The sequence below is a fragment of the Emys orbicularis genome, chromosome 2, assembly GCF_028017835.1.
Source record: "Emys orbicularis isolate rEmyOrb1 chromosome 2, rEmyOrb1.hap1, whole genome shotgun sequence".
Classification (NCBI taxonomy): Eukaryota; Metazoa; Chordata; order Testudines; family Emydidae; genus Emys; species Emys orbicularis.
This window is the reverse complement of record NC_088684.1, coordinates 268,252,890-268,269,775: the sequence shown is the minus strand read 5'-3', so window position 1 is coordinate 268,269,775 and position 16,886 is coordinate 268,252,890. Positions and strand designations below refer to the sequence as shown.

The 16,886-nt window shown below is 39.7% G+C and overlaps 1 protein-coding gene across 1 annotated transcript in view; it reads left to right on the top strand.

The window, feature by feature from the left end:
* Positions 1-16,655, top strand: part of ZNF438 (zinc finger protein 438) — a 101,173-nt gene extending 84,518 nt beyond the window's left edge. The window contains exons 5-6 of the mRNA XM_065400143.1: positions 12,758-14,630; positions 16,046-16,655. Of these exons, the coding sequence (XP_065256215.1) occupies positions 12,758-14,630; positions 16,046-16,655 (2,483 nt within the window). The remainder of the gene's footprint in view (positions 1-12,757; positions 14,631-16,045) is intronic.
* Positions 16,656-16,886: the final 231 nt, after the last annotated feature.

Below are 16,886 nucleotides of genomic sequence, written 5' to 3'. Positions count from 1 at the left end.
TTGACTTCCATTTTTTAAAGGATGCATTTTTGCTTTTAACCGCCTCTTTTACTCTGTTTTGCCATTGTGGCATTTTTTTGGTCCCCTTACTAATTTTTTTAAAATTTGGGGTATACATTTAATTTGAGCCTCTATTATGGTGTTTTTAAAAAGTTTCCCTGCAGCTTGAAGGCATTTCACTTTTGTGATTGTTCCTTTTAATTTCCGTTTAACTAACTTTCTCATTTCTGTGTAGCCCTCTTTCTGAAGTTGAATGCTATTGTGGTGGGCTTCTTTGGTATTTCCCCTGCACTCCCACAAGGATGTTAAATTTAATTGTATTAAGGTCACTATTTCCAAGCGGTTCAGGACTGACTTAGGACTAAATCAAGATTTGCCTCTCTCCTTGTGGGTTCCAGGACTAGCTGCTCCAAAAAGCTAGTCATTAATGGTGTCAAGGCTGATTTCCCCACTCTGACACTTTGAGTGCAGAAGGTGGTGGCCCTCAAGGATTCCAAAAATTAATACTGGCCACTCCAGGCTTGTATTAAACTCCCAAGGTTACAGCTTTTCTCTGCCACCACCCAAGTGCAAAAAACCCAAAAAGGCACACTTGGGAATTTCTTCATGTGGGGGTACCCTCAAGCCCTTACACACACACACTCTCTCTCTCTCTCTCTCTCTCTCTCTCTCTCTCTCTCTAAAGGAAATCAACCTATGCACAAACCTCTTAGGACACAAAAATCCAATCCTGTGCTTACTAAAAGGTAAATTTTATTAAAAACAAAAAGAAAGGGAATACATTTGGAACTTAAGCTTTTTGCTAGGTTTTAAAAAAAAACAATTACAGGGATTAAGCATCAATATAGCTTCTTGAGGTCCAGTTTAAAGGTTACAAGCAAAACAAAAGCACCTGGGGTTAACACAGAGGAGTTCCCAAGCCATAAAGAAGTAAAAGAGATAAACCTAATCGCGTCTTCCTAGACAATCTACTTACATATCTGGGGTTTCAAATGAGTAGTTCTAGGTATGATCTGATGATTTTCATACTGGGCTCAAGCTTTTACCGCATAGCTCCAGTCCTGTCCTGCTCTCCAGGAGAACAACACAGACAGACAAAGGGAAAGTTTTTTCCCAATTTTAAAAAAGTCTAGTCTTCCCATTGACTCTTTTGGGCAGGTGCCCACTCCCTTCCTTTTACCTATAGACTTTTTAACCCCTCACACGTAAAGCAAGTAGAGAACAGCTACTAACAGGGATTTTATAGTTAACTGGCTGGCTGGGTGTCCATAAAAGGGAGCCACCTCCCTCCCCTTCATTTATCACAAATGGTGTCTAGAAAGTTTATCTCTGCATCCCATCCTGAGGTGACATGTACTCAGTCAATATGGGCATAGTTTAAATCCTCCATTATTGAGTTTTCTAGCCTCTCTAATCTCCTTGAGCATTTCACAATCACCATCACTATCCTGGTCTAGTTGTCAGTTGTATATTCCTCCTGCCCTACTCTTACTATTCGACCATGGAATTTCTCTCCATAGAGATTCTGTGGTACAATTTGATTCATTTAAGATTTTTACTATGTTTGACTCTATGCTTTCTTTCACATAAAGTGCCACTCCCCCACCACCATGACCTACTCTGTCATTCCTACATATTTTATACCCTACTCTAGCCTGTATATCACATGCCATTTCATTTTATCCAGTTATCTCTGTATAAAACCCAGTAACTTCTGTTTTGCTAAAGCATAATTTATATGTATTAAGCATATCGTCCAAAAAAGGCATCTAGTCTTGATTTAAAGACATCAAGAGATGCAGAATCTACCACTGATTTCTCATTTGAATTTGACTTCCTTCATTTTCCAGCTATTGGTTCTTGTGCTAGAAGAAAGGGTCCTTTCGTACCTGGTATTTTCTCCCCTTGAAGATACTTCTGCATTGTAATCAAGTCATCTCTGTCTTCTTTTTGATAAACTAAACAGATTGAGCTCTTTACGACTCCTGTAAAACATTTTCTCCAACTCTCAAATCTTTTTACTGTCAAAAATATCCACTAATTTTGGGTACCCAATTTAAGATATCTAGAACCTGATTTATCAGAGTACTTAGCATTGTATAACACTTCATATATGCAAAGCACAGCTCCCATTGACCTCAGTTGCAGTTGAGAGTGCTCAGCACTTCAAATGAGACCCCAGGTTCTCAAATCAGGCACCCAGAAAATGAGGAATGCACAATTAATGACCACCTGTGAAAAGTCTGGTTTAAGTGGCTTGTCCAGAATCACACAGGAATTCTGGTAGAGCCAGGGATTGAGACTGCCTTTTCTCATGCAATTCCCTGGCTCGTTCACAGCAGACTTACCACCAGATGAAGCAAGGATCCTACAGATAACAGCCGCCTTTAATACACATCCCTGATTTATCCCCAGATTAGGTCCATCTTGTGCATTGAATAAAGTTAGGGGTCTATGAAATAAATAGTCTTTAATTACATGATCATATATTATCATAATGCACAAGGGGATTGAATTAAGGTTGGACAGGCAACCTTAATTCTGGCATTTCCTAACTTTTAAATGCTTGAAATGCAACCTTAATAATGTTCTTTTAACATAGTTTTTGTGTGTGTATATGTTTTTTAAAAAGCAACCAGAAATTCCATTATATGGCATCCTGTTGCCATCAATATGGGTCATTAGCCACTGGGTTTCACAGATGTTTATCGGAAGAAGAATGGTGAGACTCAAGCTCTAGAAGGGAATGTGCTGTGGTGGGCACAAATGCTTCTGCCTCATTCCCTGTAACCTGTCCTTGTCCCAGTCATGTTTCTTTCCCACTCCTTGTCCTAGTCCCTCTCCTTGCCTACCCAGTCCCAATCTCCACTCTTTTTAAATTAAATTAATGGAGATATCCTATCTCCTAGAACTGGAAGGGACCTTGAAAGGTCATTGAGTCCAGCCCCCTGCCTTCACTAGCAGGACCAAGTACTGATTTTGCCCCAGATCCCTAAGTGGCCCCCTCAAGGATTGAACTCACAACCCTGGGTTTAGCAGGCCAATGCTCAAACCATTGTGCTATCCCTCCCCCCCACTCTTTAGGTGTTTCATGCCAGTCTTAGTCTCACTTCTCTTTACTTCCGGTCTTAGTCTCCTAGCTAAGGCATTCCTAGTTTTTCCCCAGATCTTTGTCCCCAGTCAATCCCAGTTTCCTCTCCCACATCATGACTCATCATCTGATCTGTCTCTCTGCCACTCACTGGAGTCCAGTTGCCCCACTGGCTCCTAATCCCAATCTCTGTCCTTGGGCTTTTTGTCAAATTTTAGTGTCCCCACCCCTGGCTCCTCGACCCAATCTCTTTGCCTAGCTAATCCCAATTCTTCACCCTGAGTCCTCATCAGATTGATCTCCCTTCTTTTTTTCTGTCCACCCAACTTTTTTCAATCCCAGCCCCATACCTGGCTCCTACTCAAAATCTCTTTGCTCAGCCAGTCCCAGTCTCTGCAATGGCTTCCTGTATCAGTCTCCGTCCACCCAAACTACTCGTTCCATTTTCCCTCTCACCATCCTTCCCAGCTTCCAGTCATGATTTCTGCCCACCCTCCCCTCCCCTAGCTCCCTCTCCCAGTGGACCCTTCCCACAGGTCTGGCTCTTGTCCCATCTGCATTTGGATCACTGCCCAGGAGAGAGTCTCCCTGCTTTCTGTTCGGTTGCCTGGACCGGCATGGTTTACAGCATACAGCTGCAATTGCAGGGCAAGTCATGCTTAACCATTTGCTGAAGAATGCCCAGTGCAGATGGATTCTCCAGGAAATTTAGCTACTAAAAATCTAAGTCTACTGAGCATATACAAACAGCTCCCCATCCTCACTGCAAATTTCAAGTCTCTGCTACAGAACATGGGGTCTCTAGAGCTTTTAAAAAGACAAGGTTGGCAGGAATTGTTTTACATTGACAAAACAACATATTTTCCCGTAGTCTCATTCTTGAAAAAAGTTGAACCATTTCAACTGAAAATGTCCAAAAAAATTCGGTATGAGTCAAACACCTAGCATGAAAAACTTCAGTCCAAACAGTTAAAGTATGGTAACATTATCTTATAATGGTCATTGTTGGGCAAACTTAATAGGTGCTGCTATGAGCCTCGCCTGTAATAGTGTGCATCAGAATCGGTTTTCAAGATATTCTGTGCTGAATTTACTTAGCTTGTGCAGTCCCATTGATGTCAGTGGGATTGTGTGAAGTGTAAATCAGCACTGCCTTCAGCCCTCTGAATTTAAGAGCTGTTGGAACTTCAGTTTTCTTTGAGCTTTTTTTGTTTTGGTATTGTTGACTGCATGCCATGACACTGAAACTAAATCATCCTGTCTATCACATTAACCAGCGTTAGTCATTTATTAAACTATCACCTTGTCTTTAGCATTTAATATATAAGTTTTTAAAGTGCTATTTGATTGGAGGTAAAATGACAGAGTAGGAAGCTGTAGCTTTTTTAATGCATTAACTGGAAGATAAAGCTGTATATTGTCTCTTTTCTCAATTTCTTATCTTGGGACCTGTTTATAAGTGACTGAAGCGCTTTTGCAGATGGTGACTTTTTTGCATGCTAATCCTGCAGAGAAACATTGTGTGCAACAAACTATGCTGTGTCAACAAACACAAGAAACTTATGCTGCAGCGAAAGACAGTAACCACAGGTATTTTGTGGGTATGGAGATTTGGTAAAATGTAATAGCTGGCTAGTGTTGACACACATTTAATATCGACTCTGTTACAACAATTTTCTTCTGTATTTCAACCATTTGTACTTCCCTTTAGAAATGATTAGTTCTTTTGAAATCGTCAAACTGGGAATATCATGACACATTCAATAGGGCTTCATATAATTATTTTATTAATCTAAAGTCTGCATTTTCCATGTACAGCAAGATGATCGTTCTCTTGTTTCATGTTTGTCTGTTATTGGTCCAGTCATACGCTCACTTAGGTAATTACTGTGAGATGGTCTTTTTTTGTTGTTTACTATTTTCCAAATGAATTAATTGATGAATTGAAATGGACAACAGTACCAAGGAAATAAGTGTTGATTATTCTCCGTCTGTAATGTCTTCTAAGAGTATAGTGGTTTAAAGGTATTTTTGCCGCCTTGATTTCATGCAGACATCGAAAACTCATATTCTTCTATAAAATTTATAGATAGTAGGGCCAGAAGAGATCATCTTGAGTCATCCAGTTTCCTTGATGTTGACCTACATTATCACCACTCATGTCCTACCAAGTAGCCGTAGGGACAGGACGGGATTGTTCTATTACGACTGTAGTAAGAGGTAACAAATCCTGGATCAAATTTACTCTGAGAGTCACGGTCTGATGCTTCTTCCTTGTTTCATGGGGGAAGTCCAATTTGCATGAGCTGGAATCTAAGGAGCCCAGTGACAGTGGTGATCTCCTGTATAGCCCATACAGAAGAGAGAGGGCAGTCCTAAATCCCCTTACTCTTCTGTGTGGATAGGAAGAGGGCTTATGATTGAGCCCTGAGAAAACTGTCCCAATGCCCAATTTCTCCAGCTTTACAAAAAACATACCAAATGATAGTCTAAAAGTTTTTTTTTTTTTTTTTTTTTTTTTTTTAATTTTAGGCCTTTTCTCCCTGTACTACCTTTTTGTGAATAATGTTTTTTCACATCTTATTTCCTTTAGTGTGTCTATATACAGCAATCATGTCCCCCTTGAGTTTTTAAATATTGTATACATTGATTTCTTTTCTCGTATGTTATCTTCTAATCTTTGTACATGTACATAATAATAGCTAGCTCTTATATATTTGTTTTTCTCTGTATTTTCTCTTGCTTTTCAATATCCTTCATAAACTTTGAGGACCAGAATAACAGTATTTTAGATATTGGTAATTTGTAACAGAGCTACCGATAGCATTATCACCTTATTATAGCATTATACAAGATATCTGTCTGTTTAGTTCATATGAATAAAAAATAATGTTGGATTTATTTTTTCAAGGACAAATCCTTGCAATTTCTTACTTATTGTCACCCATAAGTATTTCTGTTTTCCTGCTATCTATATGATTTCTCTTCCAATTAGTATCTGTTTGCATCTTTATTCCAAGAAGGTGACATTATGTTTGTAAGTGTTAAATCTTATTTAATCCCATGTATCCATTGTGCTACTCTCTCCAGATCACTTTAGCACTTTGCTCTGTCCTCCTGTGTGTTTGCTGGGCCTCTGCTTTTGGTAACAACAAGGAGTCTGGTGGCACCTTAAAGACTAACAGATTTATTTGGGCATAAGCTTTCGTGGGTAAAAACCTCACTTCTTCAGATGCCCCTGCTTTTGGTGTGGATCAAGTGTATTCTGTATTGATTTTAAGCCTTCCTCTAATTCCTTAATGCGAATAGTGAACATTATGGTTTCTAATACGGACTCCTGTAGTACCTTACCTGATACAGTTGCCTCTAACATGCATACAGTCACACAGTTTTGAATCCATACTCTGTTATGTACTGTATCTAAGGGTTATGTGGCATTTTTTTTAAAGCTGTAAGCAATTCAGTGCAAGCACTGCATTTTCTTGTGTTTATATAGTGCCTAGTACAATGATGCCCCGATCCTGATTAGGACCTTCAGGGACAACTATAATACAAATATATTTAAAAGTTAAAAACGTTATTTAGATTGCAAAGTCAAGCACATGAAAGTTAGGAATTGCTAGAATTAAGGCTGCTTATACAATTTAATTCAGCCCCCTAGTGCATATCCATTATGATACAGCCTTTAATTATACGATCACATATTATTTTCTCCACAGAACTCCTCCATCATTCAGAACCTCTGTGTGGCCACAGTGCTTGCCATGCTTTCTTTATCACTAAATGCAATTAAAAAAACTGTCACACCTGACATGTTGAGCGCTATACTCTTTGCATTACCTGTCAATCTACATATAGCTACCTCTTATAATACCTCTTATATAATACTTCCATAATACAGTTGTTGCCATTAAAAATTAACATTTGTCAATAAACAGTGTTTCTGACATCTTGAAGCTTTCTGCCATACGTAAAATAGCAAGTTTCAGGTATTCCTTGGTTAAATTACAAAAAATAATAAGTGGTGGTATTCATACAATCTCCACCCACAGCACTACCTATGAATAGTTCCTACTGGTGTCACCTGTGTGTCTTCCTAGCCATCCCCTTGCCATTCCATCTTTCTGTTGCCACCATCACCAGCACTAATGGAAAAGGAGGAAGAAGAGGAGGAAGCCAAGGGAGGAGAGAGAGCATCCAGCATTCTCCCTTTTACCTGGAAGAGGTAGAATGGCCCATGATGGGGGGTGAAGGGAGCCATGGAGAAGCAGCAGCTCCCCTGGCAGTGGGTCACATCTCTTCTCTAGCAGGCTACCCATATCTCCCCCTGTTGTCCCATGTGCTGCTGTGGCTACCTGAGACAGGCTTTGATGCCCCAGTCTCTCTATTATTAGATAAGAATCTTAATTACACTAGCTGTTGGATGAGAGGGAAATATAAAGCTGGGTATCCTCTGCATACCTGTGCAGACCCCGCACTGGGCCCAAAGGGGTGCAGCACTGGGCCCAGGTAATCTCACCCCTCCAGACGTGCAGGGTATGCTCCAACTGGAGAGGAAGCTTAAAAGGAGACCACTCAGTTCAGAAGGAGAAGCTGGGAGGAAGACAGACATATCCTGATGGCTCCTGGGGAAGGGTCTTGGACTTGGAGCCCTGGGAAGGGACAGATAATAGGAAGTGACTCAGGGAAGGTTGCGAGGGCACTCCAGGGTGCCGTGCCTTGGATCAGTGTCTGGTGGCATCAGAGGGCCCAGGCTCCCATACCAACTGGCCCAGCTGCAGGAGGGGCATAAGCCTCGTTCCAATCCCACTCCCACTCTGAAAAGGGGCAAAGACATTGCAAACCTGAGGTGAAGCTAAACCCATCCTCGGGTGGGGAACTGGACTGAAAGGCATTCCCACTGGGAGGCGATATAAGTGTGTGGTTCTCTGAAGGCTCTATTACAATACCAAAGACACCGCAACCCACACTTCTTCACTAGACTATCTAATGCAAGCTTGGCAAAAAAATCAGCACTCAGTACTGAGACCAAACATGGGATGGTTCAGCTTGGAAGGAATATTTATGATAAAATTATGACCAGTTGAAAAAAGTGTTTGTATAGAAACTCTGTCTCAAACTCAGCTAAATCATTGCTTAACATTACAATATACTGCATAATATGAAAAGTTGATTAAAAAAATCCATTATTTTAAAGGCAGTTTCATGAATTATTATTCTGTTGGCTAAGAACTTCATGAGACTGTCACTTCAGAATGATGAATTGTATAGAAAATTCCTTTTAATAAATACCATTTTACTGAGTTTGCAATAAAGAAAATACATGAGTTTCACAAAAGGACAATATGTAAAAATATCCACTATCTAATGCATCTGTTTCCACAAACGGTGCCTCATACCCCAAAATTAATAGTTCTTGTGGGTGCCTGACATTTCTGGACTCCTGGGTCCTAGAGTGTTCAGGGCCACTCCACCTGTATTTCCCCTCGATGATCCAGAAAGGGCACCCAATTCAGCTTCCAGATCTCCAGCCATTGCCTTTCTGGTTGGAGACCCACATCTCACTCCCTTCAAACCAGGGTGTGTCCAGGTTGCCTTCACTGTGTATTTCCCAACAAAGGCAGTCTGCCTAAACAGACCTGCTTGCTTTCCCTTCAGAGACTGATAATAGAGTGATTCCTATAGATATAAGTTACCACTTGGAGTTTTCTAGGCAAGCCTACTTTATTCTTAAGGTAAAAAGCATTACAGAGAAAACATAAATTTTTTTTTTTTAAACGTACACGCATCCTAATAAGCTTACCAGAGTTCTTCCCAACTTTCACATGGGCTCTGGCCAGAACATTTGTTCAGCACCCCACCTTAGGGGCTTCCTTGTGATTATAAGTTCATCAGAACTTCAGCTCAGAACAAGCACACTCAAATGATAAGTTTAGTCCACCCTTTTATACAGATCAAAGCTCTTTGATCTGGAGTTCCCAGAAGCAGATAATTAATGTGCAATGGGTCTCTCTCTCCCAAGGGGGAGGCTTCAAAGGGTTGATAAAAAGAGGAATTATATTAGCATATACCCTCTCCTCCTAGAGAAACCCCCTTAATCTTAAAAATTCACATTCACATCACTCTGAAGATACAGTCCTTTCTGGTAGTGCATTAATCTTGACTTCCTACTAAAGAGGTTCCATGCAATCCCACAATAGTTCATAAATATTTGCATTTGTAATACAGTGAACTCCAAAGATGCTAAACTTAATTCAGTAAAGTTTAATTTGATTCAATAAGGTTTGTTCAGGATATTGTCAGTCTGTCACAAGGAGTTACTGGGATTTTTGTGTCAGATATGTCATCTTCTTTAGACAAAAGGTAAAGTTCTTATTTGGTAGAGCTCTGTGTAAGCTCAAAACTTGTCTCTTTCACCAACAGAAGTTGGTCCAATAAAAGATATTGGCTTGGCCACCTTGTCTTTCTAATAACCTGGGATCAACAAGGCTATAGCATCACTGCAAACAGAAAGCTAGTTGTCATCCATCTCAGAATGTGCACTTCGTTGAATGGGACTTTGGCATAGTAAGACGGAGTCCACAGAGGAAGCCAAAATTGAAGGGAGAATGGAAACCACCTCATTTGGAATACTGTAATAAACTAAAAAACTGCCTGTTGTATAGAAACTCTTTGACATCCACACATGGTGAAAAGTATCAGGGGGTAGCCGTGTTAGTCTGTATCCACAAAAACAACAAGGAGTCTGGTGGCACTTCAAAGACTAACAGATTTATTTGGGCATAAGCTTTTGTGGGTAAAAAACCTCACTTCTTCAGATGCATCAGTGTTGCTATAGCCTTGTTGTTGATGCATCATTTCAAATTTAGAATCTAGCCTACAGCTCAGAATTATGTGCCTGGGCTAATGATTACATTAATCCACATAGTCATGTTGTACTTCTTCTCAAAATCCACATAAAATCTTACCTTAAAAACAATTGTGTGTAAGAAGCAAAAAGCCTGAATACTACCAATAATATTAACAGCTGAGAGCTTAGGGTTTAAGAGCTAAGAATAGATTTTTTACTTTGATTTTGTGCCCAGGGACTCTGGCCGAGCAGTGGGTTCTCATGAAAACCCCTCTGTATTACTGCCTTTAGGGGGAGATTAAAATGAAATGTCTTTTTAAAAATAATGTATGTAACTTGTAATATGAATTGGTAAGGTGTTCAACATATGTGGTGAATATGCTATATAAGGATAAAAGTGTTAAGTTGTCAGTACACCTCTACCCCGATATAACGTGACCCGATATAACACGAATTCTGATATAACGCGGTAAAGCAGTGCTCCGGGGGGCGGGGGGGGGGGCTGCGCGCTCCGACGGATCAAAGCAAGTTCGATATAACGTGATTTCACCTATAATGCGGTAAGATTTTTTGGCTCCCGAGGACAGCATTATATTGGGGTAGAGGTGTATTAGAAGAAAGGTACACTCCGTCTTTGTACATTTGTAATGCTGTACGTATAACAGAAACTTCTCTACTAAATAACTTCATGGTAATTCACTGTGAACATTTTTGGTGTCTTGTAGCCTTCAGTATTACCTTATTTTTTACATTTTCTGTTTGACATCCTTCTGTTTAAGACTGAATTTTCCTAATATCAAGTAATATTGGAAAAAGAGCAAAGTGTGAAGGCCTAGGACCTTACAGGTAATGGACCTGACCAGATTGTATTTCTGGAACCTGAGCATCTAGTGATCTGGATGAGAGCTATCCCAAGTTACATGATGGATTGATTTAAACCAAAGTGACTTCAAGCAGGAAATCTAGAGCAACATGTGGTTCATCCTCCTTCCTAGAAAGTGAGAGGAGTTTTTCTGCAATAACCTCAGGCTGTGCTAATTTGAGGTGGCAGAGAATGAGTTTGTTTATTGATAGGCAATGAGGCTGTAATGTGAAAATGGCAATGGTGCAGTGCAACGCACGTTTAATGTCTTTCCACATACTACCTGAAAGGTAGGCTTATGCCTCTGCTGATCCATGTCCATTGCCTTTTGTATATTTTAACTTTCTTCTGTTGTTTATTAGCTTTATTCTTTATCAACATGTTTTTCTTTGTTCCTCTATTAACACTTACAAAAGGAGTTGACTCACTTTTAAAATGTCTGTGATTTAATTGTAAAAACATGTAAAAACATTATAAAAGTCTGAGGAAAGCTTTTTAAAAAAGAGTCCCACAAGGGAATAGAACTACAACCATAGCTTTAAATGGAACTCTGGTGCTATGCAGCCAAAGTGCATATCATTTCAACAGGCAGAAATAAGAGTGATTATAAGTTTTTGCTGGCAGTACATTTTTATCCCAAGTTACATTTACATGTTTTGTAGCAGTAATCTTTGAAATATCAGATGAGTTCTGTCTATATCTAAAAACCCCACAAGTGTTAAAAAGGAATTGAAAGATAGCATGGCAGGTAGAAAGGCATGCTCAACATGGGTGTGTTTGCATTAAAAATTTTTTTACTCTTATTGTAGTCCGAGTCCACAACAATTGGAACGGCTCTGAGCACATTTTCATGCCACGGTACCAAAAATACCTGAGCCCTGTCTACACAAGCATTTACACCATTCCTAATACCAGTGCAGCAGTATTATTGCTGGAATATTAATACCATTTTTTCTAGTGTAGAAGAGGCTGATGAAGATAAGTGCTGGAAATGAAGAGAGTGTATGATGTAGAGTGGAAAATGTTTTAGAATTATTGATCAGATGAAGAGAAACTAACATTTTTGTTTGCAGGTGTTAAGTATAGCTAGGGCCCTTTGTTTTCAGTTGTTGTTTTATTTAATTTTTCCTCGGGATTTATCAGTGTTTATTATATCCCTAATCCCCAAATAAAACTTTTCATTTGAATAAACAGTTTACTATTGTAGACTTACACTTAGAAATATTTACATTTAATAATTGGGCAACACAATTTTTATTGCATACAGTCAACTTCATCCTTTTCTCCTGTTTTGTTCCTTGTGTTCTGAAACGTATTCTGATATAGATTTTCATTTTCTTCCCATTTTAGTGTGTCAAATCTTTATACCATTATCTGCTAACAGCTTGAAATGTGTACGTGGTGGGCGTGAGATTTGTCAGCACTCAGATGCGCACGCACTTCAGAGCTTGCGTGCCTGTTTGTTTGTGTGTATTTTCTAGACTAATACATAGCCTTACTTCAACAGGCAGCTTTGCATATACACGCAGACTAATGTATTATCATAATACATATATTTCATGCAATGTATTGTATTTTCCTAATAAAACAAGTTATTTTTAATATATTTGAATGATACAAAAGTAGGGTAAAAATCAGAAAAAAATTAATAATACTTTTTGTAAAACCCGGGAATTTTTGGGTAAAAATCTTTTAAAACTGAAAACGAAGGGGCTTAAGTGTAGCCAAACACATTACTTGAAACTTCTCAGGTTTATTCGCCTTTCAGTTTGTCTCTGAAAAGCCAACAGTTCCATACATAAGCGAGTGGTGGTTTACATACCCAGATATTTCTAGTAAGCTTTTGTGAAATGGAAACCCTCCTAAACAAGTTCCTTTTTGATAAAGTAATTAAAAAAAAAAAGTTTGTTATACATCATATTACATGTTTGTGTGTTTTATTTCATTATTTCAGATAAATGGAAATCCTCTTCTGGGATAATAAGAAGTGGAAAAGGTTTTCAGAATAAAAGTCAGTTTAGGACAATTGCACCAAAGATGGTACCTAAAGTTATAACATCAGGGGTGGTGTCGTGTCTTCCACCTGTTCTTCCTGAACAAACTAATCCTATTTCATCTGCAAGCTCTAAACCACTTATAATGCCAACACAAAACTATACTCTAATGCAAGTTGCTGGTCGTGAGGGAACTTTTTCTCTTGTAGCTTTACCACATATCACCCCTGCACTGGCAGCACAACGAATCCAACAATCAAATGTGCCCCCTCCTGAAAACCTCAAGCTACCTATTCCTAGGTATCAAGCTGTAAAAAATAAATTGTTGATTGACAAAAAAACAATTCAAACCTCTTCTTCAAGTGCACATGACAAGATTCCCAGCAAGGTACAAATTTCATCACAGACACCAGCAATGACTACTTCAACTGGAGATCTTCCTGAAGCTCATTCTACTACAGATTCATCTGAACAAGTTATTTTAATTGATCATGGTTCTACTGAAATTACAGTTGCTACTTTACTCCGTGAAAACAACTGTGTAGAATCTGGATCTCCTTTATTAAACAAAACCGAAACTGCTGAAGATAGTATTTCGGGACCATCTGTCATTAAGGAATGTTTGTCCAAGCCAATGAATCCAAGTAATCCTGTGAAAATAAATCTACATTCCATGAAATCAACTATTGAAGCCACAAAAGGCTCAGTCATAACATCTGAGAAACTTAAAGAAAAACTGGTGAATTCTACAAATTCTGTCACGGTCCTGTCACCGGCAATATTTGGCAATGAAGTTCAATTGACTCAGTCCGCACCAAAAGGAAAACTTCCTATTTTGCCATATTCAAGAATGAAAAATGCAGTGTTCTGTAAATCTAAACAAAATTCTAACACTGTGGCTGCATCTACTCCTGGGCGAAGACCTGAATGTGAAAAAATACCACCTTTGGTAAAAACCTTTAATGTTTCTACCAGAGTTTATGATAAACTACTAGCGATATCTTTTGCACAAATCTCCAAACAAGCCCCCCGTGAAAATACCTTCAGTCCAGCCACTAAACTGGATGTTGATAATCTAAAGAAATTGAATTGTGTCGCCTCTAAGAGAAGAGGCAGAAAACGAAGAACCCCAGATGATATATTGGCATTTCAGACCAAAAGAAGAAAGTGCATCATTAGTAAATTTAGAGAGGGTAAAGAGAGAGTAAAAGTTGATCCCCATGAATCAAAAAACAGTAGGGCTGAGTCAGTTAAAAAATACCGTAGTATCAGACCAAAACCTGTAGTTATGCAGGCTTTAGCTCCACTGACTTCTGCGGCTATAATAGAGACTCAGACTCCTGACTGCATAGAACAAGACATTTTCTTAAATGATACACTTCCAAATAAATATTTAAGCTATAAGCAGAGTGATGTCACTTCTGCTAAACAAAGTGATCTGTGTAGAAATTTATTTTCTGCTGTACCTAAGCCATGGCATAAGTGCCATGTCTGTAACCACAACTTTCAATTTAAACACCATCTTCAGGACCACATGAACACACACACAAATAGACGGCCTTATAGCTGTCGAATTTGCCAGAAAGCATATGTTCATTCAGGAAGCCTAAGCACTCACATGAAGCTTCATCACAATGAAGGTAGACTCAAGAAACTTGTGTGTTGTGAGTTTTGTGCCAAAGTATTTGGCCATGCAAGAGTATACTTTGGCCATCTGAAGGAAGTACACAGGGTTGTTATCAGCACCGAGCACTCCACAGGTGAACAGCAACTGCAAGATGCTTTAAAGAATAGAGACATAAATATAAAAGGAGCAGAAGAAACAATAGAGAGGTGAGTGCATATACAAGTTAAATGGCAATAAGAAAATGATTTCATTATTTCAGTGTCATTTATGGACTTCTATTTACTATAAAAGTTTTTTATTTTTATTAACTTTTTCTTCCAAGATGAGATTCAGAGCTGCTTGCAAATTTTGTTAGACCTCTCTAGTCAGTCATCTAGTCCATCCCTTTCCTCCTATAGTCCATCAGGATTTATTAATCCTAAATTATCATTGACTGATTGGTGTCTAGTCTAGTCCTGAATATTTCCTGTTAAAATAATACCACAACCGATAGTGGAGCTGGGCTTTTTTTTTCATTCCCTGACTTCTTACAGTTAAAAAGTATTTCCTAATATTTAGTCTTACTTTTTAGCCTTGTTCTCATCTGTATTCTTTCCAATTTGTATTTTTAAAAAGAATGGTACACCTCTACCCCGATATAACGCGGTCCTCGGGAGACAAAAAATCTCACCGTGTTATAGGTGAGACCGCGTTGTATCAAACTTGCTTTGGCCCCCCTGTTCCTTGTTCCCTGACTACCCCCTCCAGAGTCCCTAATCATCGCTCCTCAGCTACAGGGGGAGGGATCCCTGTACAGGGAGCTGCTCCCCCATCTGCCCAACCCCCGGGCATCCAGACCCCCTCATACTCAGACCCTCCTGCCGAGCCTCCTCCCCCCCCACACTCCGAACCCCCTTCTCCCCCGATGAGCCCCACTCCCCCTGCACCTGGACCGCCCTGGCGAACCACCCGTACCCCCACCCCACTGAGCCCCAACCAGCTGCACCTGGATCCCCAGCCCACTGAACCCCACTCCCCTGGCATCTGGACCCCCCAGACCCAGACCCTCCTGCTGAGCTCTATCCCCCCCCCACCAACACTCCCCTGTCTCCCTTCCCCCCCTCTCCCCGCTGAGCCCCAACCACCTTCATCTGGACCCCCCTGCAGAGTCCCATTACTGTTGCACCCAGAACCCACAACAAGCTCCTGTGCATCCAGATTGCACCTAGATTCCCACTGAGCCACCCGCACCCAGATTGCCCCACACAGAACCCTCTCAACCCACACCTGGTTCCTCCCACAGTAAGCTCCCCCACATTTGGATCCTGCCTTGCTGAGCCTGCCTGCCCATACAGAGGGGCAGGCCGGGACCTTGCACTGTGTCAGAGTTCGGTGCAGCCTGACTGCTGAGTCCGTGTCCCGGAGAAATATTATTTGCAGAATTTTAAAATATTGTGTGCAGAATTTTAAATTTTTTGGTGCAGTAAAAATGTCTGGTTTTAATAAAGTAAATATAATGTTCCATAAATTCCTCCTCCTTTTCCACTTCTTAAAATTTAGAAGATTAGAAATTTCCATTCTAATTCCAAACATGGCTAGTATTGAAGTAGCATACATATTCCTTTTTTTCTTCCTATTTTAGGGGAAATAAATGCAATTTTGAAGATTTATTTCAGAGTCAAACAGAAGTCAAATTACAGATCAAATGTGCCAGATGCCAGTTTACTGCACAGTCTTTTGCTGAGATGAAGTTTCATTTGTTGTGTTTTCATGGCGAGGAGCTCCCAGGAAGAATAAAAGAAGGAATTCTACAGGGAGGCAAGGGAGCTCAGGAAGAACTGATCAAACATGCAGCTCATTTCTGGAAGCAGCGCAAAGAGAGACGAAATCCAATCAAACATGGCACTTGTGAGGAAGAGTTCTATGCTTTTCCAAAACTGAAAAGAGAAATATATCTTCATCAAAATAATTTTGATACTTTAACTAAAAGTGAGGTTATTCCATCAGGTAACAGTGAACCAGGAAAGGAGTTGCAAAATTTTGGCTGTGCCACACAAAATAAAAAAATTCAAATTTGGTGTAAAGCTGATTATAACTGCATCTTATGCAAGCAGGTATTTGGAAGAAAAGAGGGGCTTTTCAGTCATTGGCAGAATCATCATAATTGTGAAGACCCCTCTGTTCTTTGGACTATTTTTAATTCATTCTCCAAACAGGGAGTTATTGAACTTTCTAATAACGCTGAAAAATGAAGCAGTGGCAAAATTCAGCTAGAAAAGTATTCCGTTTCCAAGGTTACTGATTTATTTGTGTCTGATTTGCAATGTCACAAAAATTTACAATTAATTCACTCATTCTCTTTGGTGATCAGTTGCAGTGGTTTTACATGTAGTTTAGGTTTGTTTGCTGAATACAAAACTCTTAATTCTCACCATAGGCCTTTTCAGAGAGATATATATATATATACACATACACACACGTAC